We start from the raw sequence: 23,059 nt of genomic DNA, 5'->3' as shown, positions 1-23,059 counted from the left end.
GTGGAGAGAGCGAGCAGCACCAAATTCCTGGGGGTGCACATCAGTGAAGACCTCTCCTGGACCACCAACACAGCATCACTGGCGAAGAGAGCTCAGCGCCGCCTGTACTTCCTGCGGAAACTCAGGCGAGCAAGTGCTCCACCAGCCATCATGACCACATTCTACCGAGGCACCATTGAGAGCATCCTCTCCAGCTGTATCGCTGTGTGGGGCGGAAGCTGCACTGAATACAACAGGAAAGCCCTGCAGCGCATAGTGAACACAGCTGGAAGGATTATTGGTGCTTCACTCCCCTCCCTGAAGGACATTTACACCACCCACCTCACCCGCAAGGCGACCAAAATTGTGAGCGATGCAAGTCACCCCGCTCACAATCTGTTTGATCTACTGCCCTCTGGGAAGAGGTACAGAAGCCTGCGCTCCCGCACTACCAGACTCACCAACAGCTTCATACACCAAGCTGTTAGGATGCTGAACTCTCTCCCTCCTCTCCCCCCTCCACCCTCAGCTACATAACATCCTGGACATTGGACCCACAATGGCCGCCTGCACCACTCCACTTGCACACTTGTACACTTTGCAACTTGTTGTTGTTGTCCTGAAAACACAACACTTCTGCTGCTCTTACATAACTTGCACCACTATGCCACTTTATTTCTTACTTAGGTCAAACAGAACTACCTCAGCCTCTTATTGGCCTGACTTTGCACTAGTATTTTATTTTATTGACTGTCTATGCACAATTTCAACCAAATTTTGCTGCTCTTATTTTTTCATTATATGTGCCCTCTTATTTACTTATTTACTTACTTTTTTGTTTACTTGAATGTTATGTTTGTCTGTGGACTTAAAATTGGTAAAATATGTCTTGTCTCCACCGTGGGATAGTGAGAAACGTAATTTCGATCTCTTTGTATGTCTGGAACATGTGAAGAAATTGACAATAAAGCTGACTTTGACTTTGACTTTGATAATCGTTCCTGACTCAAAACCCGGATTGCTCTTAAAAAGGCCTATAACCAGGGCTTAAAATTCATTCATTTCAAGGTTATTCATAAAGGGGGGATTTACACAATTGGGGGGAGGGGTTCGATTCTGATACCAAGTCAAGAATTGTGATTTCGATACTTCTTCGATACTTTTCTAAAAATGTATTTGATTTGGGGGCCCCCACCACCTTGACGTCATCAGTAATATTGAATATACTGTAGTGGGATCATTCACAACAGTGGCCATCCTAGATTCTGCTTGACTCTCTCCACACACACTGAAAATGATGGCTTATGTGATATGTTTCTATTTCATATATTTTTAAATCCATATAGAGTGTATTTAGTTAATAATATTTTACTAGTAATTACTAGTAGCTAAACATATGTAGTCATTGGGGCAGCCGTGGCCTACTGGTTAGCGCTTCGGACTTGTAGCCGGAGGGTTGCCGGTTCGAACCCCGACCAGTAGGCACGGTTGAAGTGCTCTTGAGCTAGGCACCTAACCCCTCACTGCCCCCCGAGCGCCACTGTTGTTGCAGGCAGCTCACTGCGCCGGAATTAGTGTGTGCTTCTGTTCACTGTGTGCTGAGTGTGTTTCACTAATTCACGGATTGGGATAAATGCAGAGACCAAATTCCCCTCACTTATACTTATACTTATACTTTACACGTATACTTATATGAATGTTTCATATTGATTTTTAAACTATTACATTTAGGCATATCATTAATGTGGTGTGTAGGTCTAATTAAGTGCACATTGGTGATAGGTGTAATTGAGTGCCTGTCACTTTAAGAAATACGTGATAGTAATTAGCCTTCAGCCTGACGGTTTTATACCCTGGAAATCCAGAGTTCTCGCAACAGCACAATGGAATTGTCTCTGCGAGACACTCTGGCAAAGAGCAATGATGCACGTTACTTTTACCCCAGCATTCCGGGGAACCAGCTAAACTGATGGAGACAGCGCTGCAACGTTGGAGGACAGTACACATTGGTCGTAGTGTTATCCGATTGCGTCGAAGTCCGAAATCATTCAGAGTAAACATGGTTTAGTGTTATCCAATTGCGTGCAGTGAAAATTTTAAATGCATTGTTGTTGCCGCCCCTCGAGTTGGGCCATTACATTGCTCTTTGCCAGACCCTTAATCTTTCTAGATTATCAGATTATCATCAGATTATCATCGGTTTTAGGCTAGTGAATAAAAGTTGTGCATAGTGCATAAGGATATGTGGATGCAATTCATTATGTTTTTCTATGTCATTAGATAAAATAAATATGTTAAAAAAACTAACAATTCGAAGACGATCTTTCTGGGATCAAGTGTTTTGCAATGTTCACTAATGATTTTAGTGAGCATTACTGGCAGACGTGACCTGAGCTAGCAGGATAGTTACCAAGGAGCTCTCTCCAGATGTAAAAGTTTGCCATGGTTGCGTAGCCTATTTGCGTAAGCGCAAAGTGGTTCTCTGTGTGTGTGTGTGTGTGTGTGTGTGTGTGTCTACATCTGCATGAGGCTATGTTCAATTCAACTCGGTAGTTAATCCGTCCGGTCAATAGCACCGCATTTACGCCACTTAATGATTACATTAACGTCATCAGACAGGCTGTAAAAGTGTATGCGGGAATTTCTCGCATTATGATGGCTAGAGTTGCGGGACTTGAACAAATTATGCTCAATACTCGCAATCCCGCAGTGAAATTTAGGCCCTGAGAATCATTGTGGAGACATGGAGAGGCTTGATAGGTGTTATAAGAACCATGTTGAGAGCTGTGAATGCAAATAAAGATGTGCCCATTGATTATTTAAAAGGGTATGAATAATTTTGGACTTGGCATTTTTCATGAAAATTTTAAAACAGATGAAAACGCTTCTTTTTTGATTCCATGTTTCTTCCACATTGTCTTGCAACCTTTTGGCATATGAGATTGTAATTTTCAGTCAGAACAAACATATTGGTCAAGAGAAAATCAATATTAAATCAATATTTGCCAGGTGTATGAATAATTTTGTTCTTAACTGTACCTAGGCTGTGAAATTAAGGTCTAGTCTATTGGTGGGTTTAATTGAATTTGAGTAATAGGATACGCAAATATTTACATCTGGAGATAGTTTGTAATTCCTGTAGAGCTCACCAAAATCATAGAAATTATCATTACAAGACATTTATATCCTATAATCCAAGATAGATTTTTTTGGAGTTTTGAGCATTTATTTTAACAAATGACATGGAAAACATAATTAATTTCATCCACATATCCTTATGCACCATGCACAACAACGCTACTATCTTAAAACCGTGAAAATCAAGCAAGCCTCACGGGCCATTGTGGCCTTAAAGTGAAAGTGTCAATTCGACCTGCACAGCACCAATACAGTGTAATGACATGAAAGAGATGTCTATATAGTTTATACAGTGCTGTGCAAAAGTTAAGACACCCATGCTAAAATTGACTAAAAGAAAGAATAAAAAATCATCTTTTGAAAATTGATCTTAATGCCTTAATTTAAAAAATGAGGAAAAATTCAACATTTAAGGATACCAATTTTCTTTGTGAATGTATCATGTATCATTTTTTTTTTTTTGGGGGGGGGTGGGCTGACAGTGTTTTGTTCTTGTTCTGCAAGGCAAGCTAGCCTGGTTCCGCCCTCCGACGTATTTCCGCTCAATTTCCATTTCCCTTCAGTACGTCGTCTGGGTCTGCGGTATATTTTGCGCAAAAATCTGCAGGTCTAATCAGCGAACAGAGGGAGTGGCTGAGAACGATGACGTTGAGGTTGTACGCTAGTTTGAGCCAGACATACGTCACGACCAAACGTTAGCGATTGGTTATGGCAGATCCAGAGTGGCTCTGGGCAGATCCAATAGTTTTAAACTTCAACAGAGTACTCGGCTTCAAGGAAGTTAACGGTTGGCAATTGAATTTGGCCAGACTCTCTGTACATTATGAACTGTCTGGTAGGACCAGGTTTAAGGCAAGCAGCACTGTTGAAACTTTGTTTTGGTTCTGTGCTAGTTGCGCTAATCTGTCTATAGTACTGGCTGTAATTTTTATGAGTGTCAACGGAAAGACAGAGTAGGAGAGCCTTCACAATTTATCAACTGTGACGTTTCACACCGTGGTGTGTAAACAGTAAAACCGGTTTACCGTGACAAAAGGTAACTGCTGAACACAGCACATATTTATATTTAATTTATATTACTCTAAACCACCTTCTGTAAACTACCGGTAACTGTATACTACTGTCTACTGTACATTACACTATATTTCTTGTCCTGTCTATGCACCACCTTGTGTCTATAGACCCTTTCAACCAGTGGCGGAGCTAGGGGGTGGTTTAGGGGGCTTAAGCCCCAAATCTTTTTTCAAAAGCCCCAAATCTTTTTTTAGTGTTTTAAATTCCCGACAACTCTTATTTCCGATATAACTTCCTCTCGGTTTCTCTATAAATGTCACAAAATGCTCTATTACTGAGGAAATATATCCCTTATTTTCAAAGCCCAATATTGAAAAATAATTCGACTTGCTACACGATCTATGCCAGGTTGGATTGATTTGTTTAGATCCAGTGAAAATGCTGCCTTGACAACGCTACGTCATGGCTTCGGTGTTCCAAAAAGCCTCTGTCAGAGAAGTCTGTCACTTTTACAGTCTGTGATAAAACACTTTGTGTACATGTTGTTAAAACGTTATGGATATTAGAAAGTTTTTAAAAAGACCACCCAGCTCCGTTCAAGCAACAGCATCGCCCAGTGAACTGACGGATGGTGTTGTTTCAGGTTGGTGATTTCACGTTAAGAGCTTTCAGTCAGTTAGGCAGGCTAACGTTAGGCTACTTGGCTAGCTCCCTAGAAGCTAAATGCTTAACGTTAACGTTAAATGTCCTCGTTCGTCGGCGGAAAAGGCAAATTCAGTACTCTCATAGGCTAGCTAAGCCTACTGCAGAATAAGAAACTCCAGCTTCCAAAATAAAGTGATCCTCGTCTTGTAATAAATTAGGCTACACTGTTTTGAAATGTCAGAAAAACCCATTAACAGTTATCTGCCCATGTCAACTTTTTAGTGTCATATGTTGCACAAAAGAATGTTAACTGTTAGCCTACCTTAAAACCTTGTTGATATCCTATCCACCACCACAGCTCTTATAATCCAATAGTCCACATAAATACAAAAGTCATGCTGCCTAACTAATTATTAACTAAAAAAAAAACATTACAATGATATATTGAGAAGAAAGGGCCCTTTCCATAAGTGTGTTAATCAAGCATCATGCAGTCTGCATTCATAATCTAGGTGCTTGATTTTATGCACCTGTGTAAAGGGACCTGATGAAACCTTCATTAACTAAGTACATGCTAAACAGATATGAACAGATATTGCCTCTTGAAAGACCCAAAACTATAATTTTACACAGTGTGCCAGTCAGATACCTTGAATCTGTTGAATGTTAGTTTCACATTTTTTAAGTCTCAATGTGTCCATTAGTTTACACAAAATTCACTAGAAGTCATTATTTAAGGGGTTATTTAAAAAAAAAATTAAATGGGCTAAGCTCCGAATGTTTACAATGTCTGGCTTCGCCCCTGCTTTCAACAATAAAAACAAAAGCAATGCTTGAACGTTCTATTTGGCTGTAAACATCAGATCAACTTACCCCACAGGCTCACAGTCATGGTCCTCGCGGGAACTCATTTTAGGCCAACACACCCTTTTTCCTGCAACCTCCTTCTCCTGGTCTTACACTGGAGAATGAGAACGGGAGAGACCGACATTACATTAAATTTGGCAGACACATTTTTAACCAAAGCGACTAACAACATGGTAAACAGTTTAAGTTTTAAAGCAATTCTCTCAACAATTTGAGGACCATTTAAAAACGGTAGAGTACAGTAAGAATAAGTGTATCAGTGAGTGCTGTTTTTTTTTTAAACAGTTGAGTGTCAGTTCAAGACAGGTGGTAAGTGCTAGGATCAGCAAGACTTGTTGTAAGTGGTGCTATGAGAGGAGAACATACACAGATCAAATAAAATTCACCAGTATGATTTCATTTTTATACCATTATCACTGGACCAACATTCACAGATCATCTAAAGTCACAAGTTTAATTTCATTGTCATACCATAGTACTAATGACTCCTGGCTGACTCCAAACACTGTCAGACCATCATCACTAGGTCTACTACAAGTATACTACAAGTATAGCTATTTAACAACTTAGACTATCATCACTAGGTCTACTACAAGTATACTGCAAGTATAGCTATTTAACAACTTAGACCATCATCACTAGGTCTCTTACAAGTATGGCTATTTGACAACTTAGACCATCATCACTAGGTCTACTACAAGTATGGCTATTTGACAATTTAGACCATCATCACTAGGTCTACTACAAGTATGGCTATTTGACAACTTACTTACTATTACAACACAGGCTATGAGATCCGTCAGGTTCTAACAGGTTCTATTTAAAAGCGCGAGAGTGACTTGAGTGCATGAACATTGCAGAACACCACAGTGTACTATGTGTTCTCTCTTGCCTTCTCTAATAGAACACCACAGTGTTGGTAGACTACAGTATGTGGTCTAACTTGCCTTCTCTAATAGAACACAGTGTTGGTAGACTATGTGTTCTCTCTAGCCTTCTCTAATAGAACACAGTGTTGGTAGACTATGTGTTCTCTCTTGCCTTCTCTAATAGAACACAGTGTTGGTAGACTACAGTATGTTCTCTCTAGCCTTCTCTAATAGAACACAGTGTTGGTAGACTACAGTATGTGTTCTCTCTAGCCTTCTCTAATAGAACACAGTGTTGGTAGACTACAGTATGTGTTCTCTCTAGCCTTCTCTAATAGAACACAGTGTTGGTAGACTATGTGTTCTCTCTTGCCTTCTCTAATAGAACACAGTGTTGGTAGACTACAGTATGTGTTCTCTCTAGCCTTCTCTAATAGAACACAGTGTTGGTAGACTACAGTATGTGTTCTCTCTAGCCTTCTCTAATAGAACACAGTGTTGGTAGACTACAGTATGTGTTCTCTCTAGCCTTCTCTAATAGAACACAGTGTTGGTAGACTACAGTATGTGTTCTCTCTAGCCTTCTCTAATAGAACACAGTGTTGGTAGACTACAGTATGTGTTCTCTCTAGCCTTCTCTAATAGAACACAGTGTTGGTAGACTACAGTATGTGTTCTCTCTAGCCTTCTCTAATAGAACACAGTGTTGGTAGACTACAGTATGTGTTCTCTCTTGCCTTCTCTAATAGAACACAGTGTTGGTAGACTATGTGTTCTCTCTTGCCTTCTCTAATAGAACACAGTGTTGGTAGACTATGTGTTCTCTCTAGCCTTCTCTAATAGAACACAGTGTTGGTAGACTATGTGGTCTAACTTGCCTTCTCTAATAGAACACAGTGTTGGTAGACTACAGTATGTGGTCTAACTTGCCTTCTCTAATAGAACACAGTGTTGGTAGACTATGTGGTCTAACTTGCCTTCTCTAATAGAACACAGTGTTGGTAGACTATGTGTTCTAACTTGCCTTCTCTAATAGAACACAGTGTTGGTAGACTATGTGTTCTAACTTGCCTTCTCTAATAGAACACAGTGTTGGTAGACTACAGTATGTGGCTCTCTTGCCTTCTCTAATAGAAAATAAATGCAACCACTTTCAATGACACATGTCTGTTTATGTCTATTTTCAAAAACTTTCAGAAGACCTCAATTTATTTTTTACAAATCCGCAAATGTTCAAGGATTTCAAGGACACGTGCAGGGCCGACTCTAGGCAGGGTCCAGGGTTCGTCTAAGGCCACCAAAGCATTGTGTCTTGCGCACCCAAACAAAGTCAAGTTTTTTCAGTTGTGCATATGGACAGTGTGCAGTCTCAAACACAGCTTGGATGAAAATGAGTTGGTGTTGAGTGTAATGGTAGCTAGCTGGTACATAGCTGTGCAATAGGCTTATGTATGTGTGTCCTGATGCCTTAAAGGAACACTCTGGCCATTTTTCACATAGATATCTTTTTCTCAAAGTCACTGAGGGGGAAAAAAGACAAGAGACCAGATGAAACCCAGTCCACCTTGCCAGCCCGGCAGCAGGGGCTGGAATGCTGAGTATTAGAGCGTTTGCTGCTACAGCACCCGGGTTGGTCTGCCTCAGCAGCCCAGTGAGCAGAAGAGCACTTCGCCATGGTTACGGGGCAGTAGACCTAGTCAACTGCTCACTGAGGGGCAACTCATACACCAACTAGCACACACCTGTGTTCCGTTGGAACCTGTAGCATGGAGTCCAGAGGTGGAAGTTTGCTTTGACTTATGCCCGGGCGCTTTCTGAGCATCTCATCTCTACATTATGGCGTCTAACACACAAACCTCTGTTCCTGGTGTGTGTAGACTTGACTAAGGTCTTTGATTATGTTAGCCCAGGGGTCTTCAATCTTTTTCAGCCCAAGAACCCCTTGGCTGAGAGAGACACAGAGCAAGCCCCCCCCCCCAACACACACACTCTGCCCCCGCCCCAAATTTAGGCCTGAACACACACACACCGAACACACGCACACACACACACACACACTCCCCTACACATGTCACTGCACGAAAAGTTGGATTTTTGTCCCCGTAAACGCCCGGAAATCTCCCTAATTTTCGGCAGTTAATGACAATTTACAGAGGACCCTTCAGAGGACAACTTTATTTTTATTCATATAATGGTTTTACAAAAAAGAAAGGTTGAAAGAGCTCCGAGTGCCCTTATCCCGGTGCACAAGATGAAAATAAAAGAAAACAAAACAGAGCATATGATTGCAAGCAATAACGAGTGACAAGCCGTAGCATAGAGACAGGGAGGTACACAGATAGACAGACAGACAGACAGACAGTGAGGAGTTATGAGTGCGGGGTAGGTATGTCTGTAAGTGTGGGGGGAATGTAGAGGGGTTGGAGGGGAGGGGTGTATAGGGGGTGATGGGAATGTACGTGGCTTACATTAACTGTTGAATTTGGTAGAAAGGTTATGAAGGGATTCCAGGTTTCTTTAAAGGCAGATATATTGTTGTTTTTATGAGCTATGGTTTCTTCTGTCAAAATGAATTCTATGATTACAGTAGGTTAGTCCAATGGGTGAAATGGCAGGATGATTTCAATTTCCAGTTTTAAAATACTATTTTCTTAGTGATAGCTAGTGAGACAAGGACTGGGGTTTTGGATTTGGAGGGAAAGGGGATATCTGAAGTATTTCCTAGAAGACAGAGTCCAGGAGACAGGTTGGTTAATGTAGTCCAGAGAGAGTGAACAGGCTGGCACATTGTTTTGCCATGTGTCTCTGTTCCCTATGCCTGTGTCTCCGCCTGTTACGGCCCTAGTGTGTTTTGGCCGTCTGTCTCTGTGTTTTGCCTTTGCCCTTGTCTAGGTCCCACCTACTGCTGATTGCCGGAAGGGGAGTTCCTAATTGGGGTTGATTGGACAGCCCTTAAAAGACCCAAGATGGCATTAGTTCAGTGCCTTTGAGGCCGCCAGCATCCACGGTTGTGTGAGAGCCGTGGATTTATATATTGTGTTTATGTTGTGTATTGTCCTGAGCTGAGCTGTTGTCATGCTGTGTGATCTTGACCAGCTCATTTTTAGATTACTACGGTGGTAGTGTGTGCCGAGTGCGGCAATTACTCCCAGTGGGGAGAGTGGCTACGATGTAGCAAAATACTGGCCTAGTGTGGCCAGGGTGTGCCGGTTCGGCAAAACTACTCCCAGTGGGGAGGTTAGTGTTTGTATGTTTATGTGTTTGTTTGTTACTATTTGGTTTAGGCCTAGCCGTCTTCATACTTTCAGTGTGATTTGTCTGTTTGAACTTTTATTTTGATTTATCAATAAACCGGTCATCTCAATCATTTACTTCCTTGTTTGTGTTTATTGTTCTCCTTTGTTCAAGTTAACTAGTTACGCAGCCATATGCCCCTAGGCATTTTAACATCCAGGCGTAACACCGCCCCTGATCCTCGTTAGTCTGTTAGCTTACAGTTTTTTTCTGAATGCTTAAACACAACTGTGATTCTTATAGCACAATTTCTAAAACTATTAATACTTATAGCAAAACCACTCACTGAGTTCGCAAAACTAAAAGCACAAACACTGCTTTGCACTCAGTTTGCAATTTTGTAACACACACTTTGCACAACTGTAGGCACAATTCACTGCACTTACACTATTTTGCCAACTCTCTGGCACACTTTCTCATGTGAAAACTGTTTTAGATAAATATTTCACTTTGCAATCAGCCTAAGCACTATAAATAAGCCACAGGTAATGTACAATGGGTACAATGGAGGGAACAGGAAGAGTGAGAAGAGAAAGAAATAGCCCTTTTACAGCCAAAAAAAAAGTGTACATGTGGGGATATTGTCATTTCAGGCCTGGATACGTCATTCCAGAATATATTTTTCCCGGTGCCTTGGACTAGGACATTGCATGTGATGTAGACGGAATTTTGAGAGAGACGACCCGATGTACACTGATTTGTTTTGTCTCAGTGAAATTGCTATTTTGTGTTTTGACTGGGAAAAACAGACTTGTGTTTGTTTTGATGTGTGTAAATAAACACCAATAGTTTGGATCCCTGTATGTTTACAAAACTATGACAAAAGTATGACCTCAAACTGACATAGTCTACCTTGTGCACAGAGAAAGCAAAAGCCAGATGTGTTTTTTATTCAGACCATCAGTGTGTAGTTGGCACATTATGTGCTTATTATTGTGATGGCTTGTGTTTACTGTTTGATACGAAAACACAATTTGTACGAAGGTGTGAAGAGTTAAGCAAGGTGTGTTGGCTTTTGCAAGAGAACTACGATGTTTTGCTGATTGGGTGAAAGGTTTTCCTATTTGTGTGTAGAGTTTTGCAAAAAAAGCCATAGTTACAAAAAATGTGCTTAAGCAATCAGAAAAAACTGTAATAATGGTTTCCACCTGTCTCTTGTTTTACCTTGTTCCTTGTCCACCTGTGCCCTGTTACCCCTGTTAGCCCTGTGTGCTATTTAAACCCTCCGTCTCCCCTCAGTCTGTGTTGGTCATTAGTTGTTTGTGTAGTGGTTTACATATGATTTGTTCAGTTTGCATTAAAGGATTCTTTTGCCCTGCATTTGGGTCCAGCTCTCCCTCAGCTAACCGTGACATATTGAAGGTGTTTCTGCAGATATGTGTCCAGAAATCCGGGTTGGGAGATAGCGTGAGGTCACTTTCCCATTTTTCCTTGGGCAGGGTTATTGTGGGGTTAGATGAAACGATGAGGCTATAGTATAGATATAAGTTTTCTTCGGTGGTTGGCTATTTCTAATAACTGTTCACTGGTTTTAGAGAAGGCTGTAAGGTGTTAAAGTTATTTTGCTTTTGATTAAATATTTAAGCTGTTGGTAGTGGATAAATTGAGGTGAATGGCGTACATTTGTGATTTTAAAATGCGTGGTGGAGGTGGGTGATGCCCTTTTGCTGCCATTTGGGGAAGTGGATCGGTTCACTGTGAAGACGGAAGTCAGGGTTGTGCCAGATGATCACTTCAATTGAATGTAAAAGTAAGCTCACATAGTCTACTTTAACAATGTAACAAACAAAGGAAGCTTAACCAAAAGGCACAGAGATAAACTTAACAAATTAACAAGTTAAGAATAACAGATACACGAGATGAAACAGTATACCAAATAAGATTACAAACCCAAATATTAAAGGATAGAAAGAGAGAGGGAATGAGAGGGAGAGAGAGAGGAAGATAGAATGAAAGAGAGGGAGAAAGGCAGAGAGTGAGAGAGAGAGGGATCAGGCCAGGCAGAGCCTAGCCAGTCAAAGAAAGAGGCAGAAGACAAGAGAGCTCAAACATCTGTGTTCTTCCCTTAAATCTAAAACAACTTAGTATCATTAACATATAGATGGCATTTACCTGGAAACCCCTGAATCATTAGGTCATCTCTGTTATTCTGAGAGCAGGGGGTGTGGTGTCGGTGAATCTCATACCTAAAGACTATAACTGTAGTATGCACAGATACATTAAATTGTAATGAAACCATGATCAGACTGTTGCCCACATTACATATTAATTCAAGACCAAACATGGATGTATTATTCAAAACATACATTTACAGAGATTTGATCGGTGACCATCAAGTTTCCACTGTATGTAGAAAGGAGGGGAGCGGTTGCTTGGCAGGGGGCTGGGAACCGAAGCCAAATGGCAACACTGTATGCATGTGCGGGGGTGTTGGAAATCTTGGCCAACTAAGACAATAGAGATCGAACACTGGTATCCACACAGATGTAAATTGACTGCAAAAGGCATTCTTTAGAAATGAAAAAGGATTGGTCAAAAAGCTGGTCTTTACAAAATCACTACTTTTAAACAAGAAAAATCAGTCATGATTGGTTGGCAGATCTGTCACTATTGGTCATTATAAATGTAAACCCCATAGGAATATGAATATGTATGCTATTAGATAGATAGATAGATAGATACTTTATTGATCCCTAGGGGAAATTCAAGATTATTATTATTTATATTATGTTGTATATTCATGTTGTGTAGGCTACTACCATATTAGGTAACACTTTTCTTGACAGTGTTGACATAAGAGAGACATGACACTGTCATAACTATGACAAGACACTATCGTAAACCTGTCATAAACGTTAAACATGTCATAAATGTTTATGACTTCTGTCATTAAGTGTCATTAGTTTTTTGTCATGACAAGTTGACATTGTTTGGGTTGTCTTGATTATGATAACTTGACTTTTCAGGAGAGAAGTTTGGCTCGGGCGGGCAGTGCTCTAGCCATGCTCATCTGGGTGTTACTGGCTTCCGATCGGACATTCCACTCATCAATACACCCTCATGTCCTCTTCCCAAATGCTGGACATAGTGTGTGTGTGAGTGTGTGTGTGTGTGTGTGTGTGTGTGTGTGTGTGTGTGTGAGAGAGAGAGAGAGAGAGAGAGAGAGAGAGAGAGAGAGAGAGAGAGAGAGAGAGAGATTACATTTAACATTCACCTCCCATACAAACAAGCCTCAGTGTAACTGCTGCTAGTCTCCTCTCAGGGCACTGTGTGTGTCCCCCCCCCCCCGGACTCTATATAATTCTCCCCTAAATTAGGGTCGGGCATTGAAAATCGGTTCCAATAGGTAACCAGCGCCGAGGCAGACTGTAGTAAGAACGAAGAATAACAATGTGGATTTCGATGCCTCAATTCGATGCCACTTAAGTCTCTGCACCACATAGGCTAGTGGACCGTGTTTGACAGCTCGAGTGAGCCCATGCCATTGCCAAGTGGTCTACTTTAAATGTCAAAAGCTATTGTTGAAATCTAGAAAATAACTATACACAAGCAAACGACTATGAAACAACACCAACAGCCTAGTTTACACAAAAACTTGCTAATGCGCTAACTGGCATCTATTTGAAATGTTATCAGCAACATTGTAACGTGAAAATGTTGTTTAATTGTATGTTCTGATAACTTCCGAACTTAATGTAGCAGGCAGACCTTGTCTGCTTGCTTGCTCTTTCTTCCTGGTCTCTCCTGGCCCCTCTGCTAATGAGTGGGTGGGGCCAATCATTCAATTAGGCCCACCATGTGCTACTTTAGGAGCTCTACAGCAAGAGGCTCGGTAGGAGATGGCCTGATGTTTCGACGGAGCTCTATGGCGGCATCTGGAGGAAGGGAGCGTAGACGATTGTCGGTTGATCGCGAGCTGCAGGCGGATGGCAACGACTGGACTGTGAATGGTCAGGAGTTAGGAAATGACGGATCAGGAAGTGAGGATGGGGAGATGGATTGTGGAAGCGGGAGATTGGAAGGGTGGAAAGTAGTAAATAATAAACGGAAAGGTAAAGATAGAGACGAATCAGATAACAGTGATATTGATAAAGGAGTAAAAACGATGAAAAGGAGTGAAGATGAGTTCAAGGTGTTTGTCAAACTGTTAAAAGAGGGGACTACATTTGACGAGTGGAGTCCAACTCAACTATCCAAAACCCTACATAAAGATATTGGGGAGGTAAGGAGCGCTAAAAAATTGAGGAATGGTTCTTTGCTGGTTATGTAAAAATGAGGAGCAACAACAGAAAGCAATAAAGATAAATCAACTAAATGGACAGCGAGTGAAGTGTTCATTGGCGTTTGACAAAAAGTTTGTTAGGGGTGTAATCTCAGGGATTCCTCTAAGTGAGTCAGTGGACTCCGTGAAAGAAGGAATAAGCAATGTTAAAATAAGGGAAGCAAAACGACTTAAAACAAGATGGAATGGAAATATATGTGACAGTCTATCAATAATGTTAACTTTTGAGGAAGACAAACTCCCAGGAAAAGTCTTTATTGGGTATATGAGTTATGATGTCAAGGTTTACATCCCTCCACCACTGCGTTGTTTTAAATGTCAAAGATATGGACATGTAGCGGCGATATGTAAGGGCAAACAAAGATGTAGCAAATGTAGTGGTGAACATGACTATGGAAAGTGTGAAGAGGGGGCAAAACTGAAGTGTTGTAATTGTGGAGGAGAACATAGCGCAGCATATGGTGGATGTGAGGCTAATAAAAGAATGCAGGAGGTACAGCAAGTTAAAGTCGTCCAAGGTGTTTCTTATGCAGAGGCAATTAAGAAAGTCCCAAGAAGTGTACCGGTAGAAACAATGAAGGATGGGTCTAAAGGTGTAAGGGAATGTGTAAAGTGTGACAAATTAAAAGAAGATACATTGATTGTGAGTAAAGGTGATTTTGTGCTCTTCATGGCTGAGATAATTAATTGTTCAGCACAGACCAAAAGTAGAACAGAAAGAATTAAAATAATTGTCAAGTCAGCCGAAAAATTCCTGGATGTAAAGGGAATGCCTTGGGAAAAAGTTAGAGACTTTCTTAATGATGAAGCTCAACAATCACAGACATGGGTTGGGGATGCATAATGGTCTTAACTGTTCTGCAATGGAATGCGAGGAGCTTAATAGCGAATGGGCAGGAATTTAAAAAATATGTTGATGATATGCATGTAAAACCTAATGTTATTTGTGTACAGGAAAGCTGGTTGATTCCCAAACTGGATTTCATTATTAAAGGATATACCTCAATAAGGAGAGATAGAGAAGTGGGAAAAGGTGGGGGAATCATAACTTTCATTCAAAAAGGTATTCAATATAGGGAAATAAAAAAAGGGAATGATCTAGAATATACAATAATAGAGGTCTGGTCAAATGAAGGCAATATAGAGATAATAAATTTCTATAATCCATGTAGGCAATTAGAATTAAGCCAATTGGCAGACATTTGGAAGGATACAAATGGGAAAGTGATTTGGTGTGGTGATTTTAATGCACATAGTACTTTGTGGGGGGATAAGAATGATGTCAATGGGGATGGGATTTTAGAATTTATGGATGAGGAAGGATTAGTCTGTCTGAATGATGGCTCAGGGACTAGAATGGATATTGCTAGGGGAACAGAATCAGCAATAGACCTCACATTAGCTACAATGACATTAGCAGACAAGTGTGATTGGGAGGTATTGAAAGATAACACTATAGGTAGTGACCACTTCCCTGTTAAAATTCAAGTAGGAATGGAAGTTGCAATTGAGCATGAAGTCAAAAATGAGAGATGGATATTAGAAAAAGCAGATTGGGACAAATTTAGAGAGTTTAGTGATGAGATGCTGTCAGTAATAGAGATGAATAAAGATATAGAAAGTTTATGCAAAGATATTAGTGCTGGCATAATTAGTGCTGCTAGTTTAGCCATTCCTAAATCTAAACCCAAGAATTTAGGTAAAATAGTGCCATGGTGGTCTAATGAATGCAAAAAAGCAATTAAAGATAGGAACAAAGCTTTCAGAGTTTTGAAAAGAACAAATAATTTCCAAAACCTTATTAAGTTTAAGAAATCTCAAGCAGTTGTAAGGAAAACTATAAGGGAGGCTAAGCATGGTTACTGGAGAAGGTTTTGTGACTCTATAGGAAGAACCACTCCAGTGGAGAGAGTTTGGGGAATGATAAAGAAAATGAAAGGGAGTGAAAAAGAATATGGATATCCTGTGTTAAATGATGGTCAAAATGTAATTACTAGTAACATTGGCAAAGCAGAGATAATTGCAAAGGTTCTGAGTAAGGTACATAGTAATGAAAATCTTAGCCAACAGGAAAAGAGAGCAAGAGCAGAAACAATGGAAAAATATAAACATGATTTTGAGAATGAAGTTGTGATAGGAGGGGTGTTGGATGAATTAATCACAATAACTGAACTCAATAATGCACTGAGAAAGTTAGGTAAGTCTTCACCAGGGGGGGATGGGATTTGTTATGCTATGTTGGAAAACTTAACTGACAAAGGAAAGGAAGTGTTATTGTCTCTATATAATAAGGTATGGACAGAGGGAATTATTCCAAGAGCATGGAAAGAATCTATAGTTATCCCTATTAAAAAACCTGGGAAAGATCCAAAGATTCCTAACAATTACAGGCCAATAGCACTTACATCCCAAATGGGGAAAGCAATGGAAAGAATTATGAATGACAGACTTATATATATAGTTGAGTCTAAAGGATTGATACATAATTATCAGAGTGGTTTTAGAAGAGGTAGAGGTACTATGGATCCTTTAGTATTCTTGGAGGATGTAATAAGACGAGCTCAAGTAAATAAGGAGTCAGTGGTGGCTGTCTTCTGTGATATTGAGAAAGCATACGACATGATGTGGAAGGAAGGACTTTTGATTAAGTTAAATCATATGGGAATCAAAGGGAGAGTATTCACATGGATTAAGGATTTTTTGTCTGAAAGAACAATAATGGTGAGAATAAATGGGGTGACAAGTGAGCAGTATCAGGTAGAAAATGGTATCCCGCAAGGGAGTATTATCAGTCCTTTGTTGTTTTCTATCATGATAAATGACATTTTTAAGGAAGTGGAGAATTTTGTAGATATAGCACTGTTTGCAGATGATGGGGCTTTATGGAAAAGAGGGAGGAATGTTGAATTTGTGGTGAATAAAATACAGCAAGCAGTTGATGTAGTAGGTAAATGGTCTATTAGGTGGGGTTTTAGAATCTCAATTGATAAGACCAAAATAATGGTTTTCTCTAGAAAGAAATTAGCTAAGGAAATAAAAGTGAAGTTTTCAAATAATGAGTTAGAAAGGGTTGATTCCTTTAAATACGTGGGCATATGGTTAGATCAAAGGTTAACATGGGCAGTGCATATTCAAAAAATAATTGATAAATGTAAGAAGGTATTAAATGTAATGAGATGTCTATGTGGAGTGGAGTGGGGAGCAAGTAGACCTGCTCTAAGAACAATTTATACAGGATTGATCAGGTCTGTATTTGACTATGGTTGCATAATATATGGCTCTGCAGCCAAAACATGGCTGAATAAGTTGGATGTGATCCAAAATCAGGCGTTAAGGTTATGCTGTGGTGCTGTCAAAACCACGCCAGTAACAGCTATCCAGGTGGAGATGGGAGAAATGCCTCTTCACCTTAGAAGAGATCAGTTGGCCCTTGTGTATTGGGCAAACTTGAGAGGTCATAATGAAGGTCATATGAGTCAGTCGGTATTGAAGCAATGCCAAGAGCGTGGAAACGCTCAAGTCAGAAGTTTTGGTTGGGTCATCCATGATAAAGTAAATGAAATGGGGTTTAATGAACTAAAAATAAGTCCCACTGTACCATTCCCAGATACTCCACCATGGGTTTATAGGGAGGTGTCCACTGATTTGGGATTATTAGAAGAAAAACAAAATAATGACATGGATAAATACAGGGTGCAGAGCTATTTAATGGAGAGGTATAGTGAGGATATGACTATATATACAGATGCATCTAAACTAACTGATAAAAGAATGGGTGTTGCTTATGTCATTCCAAAATTAAACATTAAAGTTGGAAAAAGAATCAGTGATGATTTAGCAGTTTACACAGCGGAATTGATAGCTGTGTGGCTAGCGTTGCTTTGGGTGGAGGTCAATAGGCCAATGAAGGCAGTAATTGCTTCAGATTCCAGCTCAGCTTTGATCAGCATTAAAACGTTTCAGTCAAAGTCAAGGCAGGACATTGTGTATGATATATTGCAAGTGGCAAATAAACTAATAAAATCAGGAACTACTATAACTCTGGTATGGGTACCAGCTCATATAGGAGTAATAGGAAATGAGTTAGCAGATAGAAGTGCTAAGCAAGCAGCTAGACATTATAATATAGATGCTGAAGTGAACTACAGCAAAGCAGAAATTAAAAGTATGGTCAAAAACATAGTTAAGGGTAAATGGCAAACATTATGGGACGGTGGGCAGACTGGAAGACAGTTCTATAATATTCAGAATAAAGTGGGAAAGAGCAGAAGTACAAACAGAAGCAAGGAGGAGGAGGATGTATTCTCTAGAATGAGGTATGGACACACACGCCTAAATAAAACTTTGTTAATAATTAAGAAGCATGCTGATGGCAACTGTGAATTCTGTGGTAGTCCAGAGACTATAGAGCATGTTATTTTACACTGTAATAATTATCAGGAAGAAAGACAAAGACTAGTCTTACAATTACAAGGAGAACAACTGAGGCTAAACCTAGAAGAAATTCTGCAAAGAAACACAGGGGAAATGTGTGTAAGATATGTAATTGGCTTCCTGAGGAATACAGGACTAATTAAAAGAATTTAGTTTGATCTTTTGTTTTGTTTGGTTTGTTTTGTTTTGTTTTGTTTTGTTTTGTTTTGTTTTGTTTTGTTTGTTTGTTTGTTTTTATTTGTTTGTATCCTATTAGGAAAGGTTAGACTCCAGTACCACACTCCAGTCCAGTTGGTGGCGGTAATGCACCATTAAAGTTAGTTGCCAACCGCCATAAAAACCGAAAGAAGAAGAAGAAGAAGAAGAGGCTCGGTAGGTTCCACTGTTTGTCCCTCGGCTGAGCACTGGGGTCTACCGGCCATCAGGTATGTTGCTGCCCTAATGCTGTAGACTAAAATGTGCTTGGGTTAGCTAAACTCCATTTCTCTGTAGCCCTAGATGGATGGATATGCTATCCTCATCTGCTGTCAGTGGAAAATTGCCATAGAGAAGAATATGGGTATGTATAGCTCTAAAATAAATTGATGTTTGGGGAAATGGTATCAGGTTTGATGTATTTTGTTTGTCTTCCAGGTAGCACGGCTTTTCCATCCGCGTTGCCCTCAGCGTAGGTCGTGCTGCTGTCTTGTCTGTCTTAGTTTTGTTTGGTTTCTGTTTAGCTTTGCTTGCACTTGGCAACTGCTTGCATTGTACTTGTACCCTTTTGTTTTACTTTACTTTATTATCTTAGTTATACAGTGTTTGTTTATTGCATAGTCTGGGAGCAACAACTTTTAACTGTTTGTTAATTTGGCAGGCAGGGTTCTCGCTGGCGGGAGGCTAGTCCGTTACCTAGTGGTGGTGCAGTAAAGATGCACATTTTGGTGTGAATTATCAGAATGTTTGCTGTGGTCTGCGGTGTCATGATTTGATCTTTCTTGCTGTGTGTGTGCATGTGTGTGGGCTCTAGGGCACGTTATCAGTAGTCTGCCTCCCCCAGGTAAGCCCCTGCCTTGCTCATCGTGCCTCCCCTGTGGAACGTGTTAGTTAAATAAACAAAAGTGCAACAAGAAAACATAATAAATATTTTTGTACTTTCCTAACCCAGACTAGTCTTCATGTCTTTTTGCAGCTCTCCCCCCTTCCTTTTCCCTGGCTTCGGTTAAATAAACTTGGTCATGTTTCCACTGGAATTCACGTCTCTGCCTCGTGTATACGAACCTGTGTGCTATGGTGCAATTATGTGTGCTCTTAACTCATTTCCCTGGGTGCTAGGCCCAGGGTGGCGTAGTCTGGCTAAAGTGATTGGCATTTAGTGCCGTCCTCCCCAAAAACCTCGCCCTGCTACATTCACATTAATCTTTCATATGCATGAGGCCCATATAGCATCACAATAAATTTGAAGCTCATGCTAAAAGTTTGCTTGTAAAAACATAAATATGTAGGTGACAAACATGCCTCTGCTGCATTGATATGCCCGAGCTGTCAAAGAGGCTATGGAACCCAGTGTTTCCCATACATTGACTAATCTGTGGCGGAGCGCCATGAAATCGAAATCAATCGGCGGCCACAGATTAATATTCTATGTTCAATTTAATTTAATTTAATTTAAATATAAGATCAAATCCATGCATTGCCATTGAGCTGCGCTTTTTACGCACGCAGCCTTTCCTTGCCCCGCCCCGCTCTCTCTCGTAGCCCGCTGCCACTCCTCTGCATGTGCATTTAACAAAATATTCACAATTGTTGAAGGATTGTTGTTGCCACATAGAAGCATTGCATAGAAGACGTCTGGCTAAATTGCTATTAAATCCGCTTAGCATCGTGACCATGCTGCGCAAATTTGTTCAAAACTGCTGCATTGAAGTTAACTCTGCTAAGGTCTTATCACAACATAGTAGGCTACATTGAAGAGACTAAACTAAGTTAAGTTATGCAGTCAAGCAGTATCTCAAAGCTAACATTAGAATACTGTTTGGATGTTGAATTTAGCATGCTTAGCCTTACAGCTGCTTGTCAATTTCGTTGAAGGGTTCATTTGATTGCCCTTCTGACTCTGAATGTTTGCAAAATCCCGATGTAAATGGAAAAGTGTTTTCCAAAATTCAAAAGTGCTTGAACCAAGGAGAAGTATGAACCTTTATTTTAACTATGTATCAAATGTTATGAATTGCATCCACACATCAGCAGCCTTTTAACTGTGTTACTGACGAACGACTTAAAGTGACAGGCACTCGATTAGACCTATACACTACCAGGACGATCTTAATAATTCTGTGGGAAACACTGAAACCCAAATGATACCCAACCTATGGATCAGTATGAGTTGGATCACCACTAACGGCTGGAGGCATAAGCATGGAACTGTTACTCACCAAAGAGACACAGCTCATCATTTCAATTGCATCACATGTTGCTAGGTAAATCATTAGGTACAAGGTTCTCAACAATTCTCTTCCTGCAAAGTTTATTCATTACATAGGCTACATCTCATTTGTCACGTAGGCTACATCTCATTCATCACGTAGGCTACATCTTTCAGGTTCACAGGAAAACCACAGACATTTGCTTTAGCACGTTGCTTTTCTGAGTCTAAAAAAAAATGTTGCAGACACCCTCACATACTCTAGTCTACCAAATGCCCAAAAGCATCATGAACTATAGGCCTACCAGCAATATCATGATTATACAATATAGTTGAAATTCTTACAATGCAGAAAAATTGCATGATATACAGCACCCTCCACATCTACTGGTACAACTGGGCCACATCCACATGTCATTTGTCACGTAGGCTATCTTTCAGGTCCACAGGAAAACCACAGACATGTGCCTGAGCACGTAGTTTCTCTAAGTAAAATAATAATAATAAAGAACTCTAACTAGACTACCATATGCCCATTGTAGTGTATCACACACACAAACAAACAAACACACACACACACACACACACACACACACACATACATACATACACACAAAGATCCAGATACAGATCAAGTATAAATCCGTCTGATGATAAGTCTGTCATATTGTTGGGAGGGAACATTAAAATGGAAAGCATGCTACATACCAACCATAAGTATTGGTGATAGTGCGTGTGTTCTGTCATTCTACCTTATTAAGAAAATTCGAAGCGGACTTTTGTTGTTGGTGGTAAGCGGACACAGAAGCATGCGAGGTGCGCAACGTCGACGTTGCCATTCACACACATGTGTTTTTACCAACCATTAAATTGTGTCTTCTTAAAATTAGAAAAACATTTTGAATAGGCCTAGACTACGGATACAATCTAGGGCATCAGTTACACAAAACTGAGCCATTACATCTCCCAAAACATGACAAGTTAGGCTACCACTTAAAATGTCTCAGCCAGACAGTCTAGCCTAACAGGCAGATAAACGGCTGCTTGATATAATCTCTCCTCTCAGATGTTGACCGGGACAAATACAAAAGCTTCCAAAAATAAATTGTTAAAACAAAGAAGCTGCCGATAGGCCTACGCTTCCTGAGTAGCCGTTCACACCGTTCCCTTTTCAATTCCACCATTCACTTCTTACATTCCCGTTAGGCTACTGAACAACTAAGAAAAATGCAAGTTAGTCTATGGGTGCGGTAGAAGCCTATCTCTCTTAACAATTTGTCAATTTAACGAGGCAGGACAAACAGTATGTAGATCTACTCACCACGAAATAGGATCTTGTAGTAAAATATCAAAGTTTCCACGACGTCTCATCAAACAAAGTATGTCCGCTACACGTCTCAACGAAGTCTAAGATGGCGATAACACAACCTTTCACTTTCGATAACAGAGTAGCCTAAACGTCAGTTAGGCGTCTGTGGTTAGAATGACAGAGGCATCAGTATGCATGTATAGCAGTATTCTGTACTATCTTTATTTCAGCAGGGCTTTTTTCCTTCGGTTGAATACTTGCATGAACAAGTGTTGTTGTGCAATAGGCCTAGTGTTTACTTCAGCATGTCGGGGTTATTGTTTCTTTATACTATAAAACATGATTGTTTTTCTGACTTAAAATGTAAATAATAGGCTATGTGTTTTTGACTTTAAAATGACTAAATAAAGATGCTTAAAGATTAACCTGTTGTCATTTTCTTTGTTTTATTGTTTTTTATGCTGTAAAAAAATGAGTAGGCTTTCCCCTTCAAACGTTCTCTTTTTTTCTGTAGTTGGTCATGACATGCATTGACCACCAAGGTCATCTCTCCATTCAGTGCAACCCTGCACCAGATCAGAGCATTGCAGTAGTATAAAAAGTAAAGTCACAATTCCATACTGTAGCCTGCAGCAGGGTGTGTTGAACGTTTGTGTTAATGTTTATGGCTCTGCGGTGGTAGCGTGTGTTTGCAATGTCGTCCAGGGAAGGCAGGGGGTGGAGCAGAGACAGGATTGGTCCTCTAATTAAGTATCAAAGCATGAATGAAGTGTGTTTATTATCCTCTAATGAAATATCAAAGCATGAATGAAGTGTGTTTATCA

At 40.2% G+C, this 23,059-nt stretch overlaps 1 protein-coding gene across 2 annotated transcripts in view; it reads right to left on the bottom strand.

Annotated features, from left to right (window-relative positions):
• Positions 1-22,328, bottom strand: part of LOC143137214 (uncharacterized) — a 42,116-nt gene extending 19,788 nt beyond the window's left edge. For both annotated transcript variants that reach the window (XM_076297569.1, XM_076297570.1), the window contains exons 1-2: positions 22,248-22,328; positions 5,650-5,737 (exon numbers count right to left, since the gene is read on the bottom strand). In XM_076297569.1, the coding sequence (XP_076153684.1) occupies positions 5,650-5,687 (38 nt within the window). In that variant the 5' untranslated portion in view covers positions 5,688-5,737; positions 22,248-22,328. The remainder of the gene's footprint in view (positions 1-5,649; positions 5,738-22,247) is intronic.
• Positions 22,329-23,059: the final 731 nt, after the last annotated feature.

Source organism: Alosa pseudoharengus, unplaced genomic scaffold (assembly GCF_046254945.1).
Source record: "Alosa pseudoharengus isolate Yale_2024_CS ecotype anadromous, Long Island Sound unplaced genomic scaffold, YU_APseudo_1.1 YU_APseudo_1.1_scf_1, whole genome shotgun sequence".
NCBI classification, from domain to species: domain Eukaryota; kingdom Metazoa; phylum Chordata; class Actinopteri; order Clupeiformes; family Clupeidae; genus Alosa; species Alosa pseudoharengus.
The sequence above is the reverse complement of the archived record's forward strand: the minus strand, read 5'-3'. Positions and strand labels throughout refer to the sequence as shown.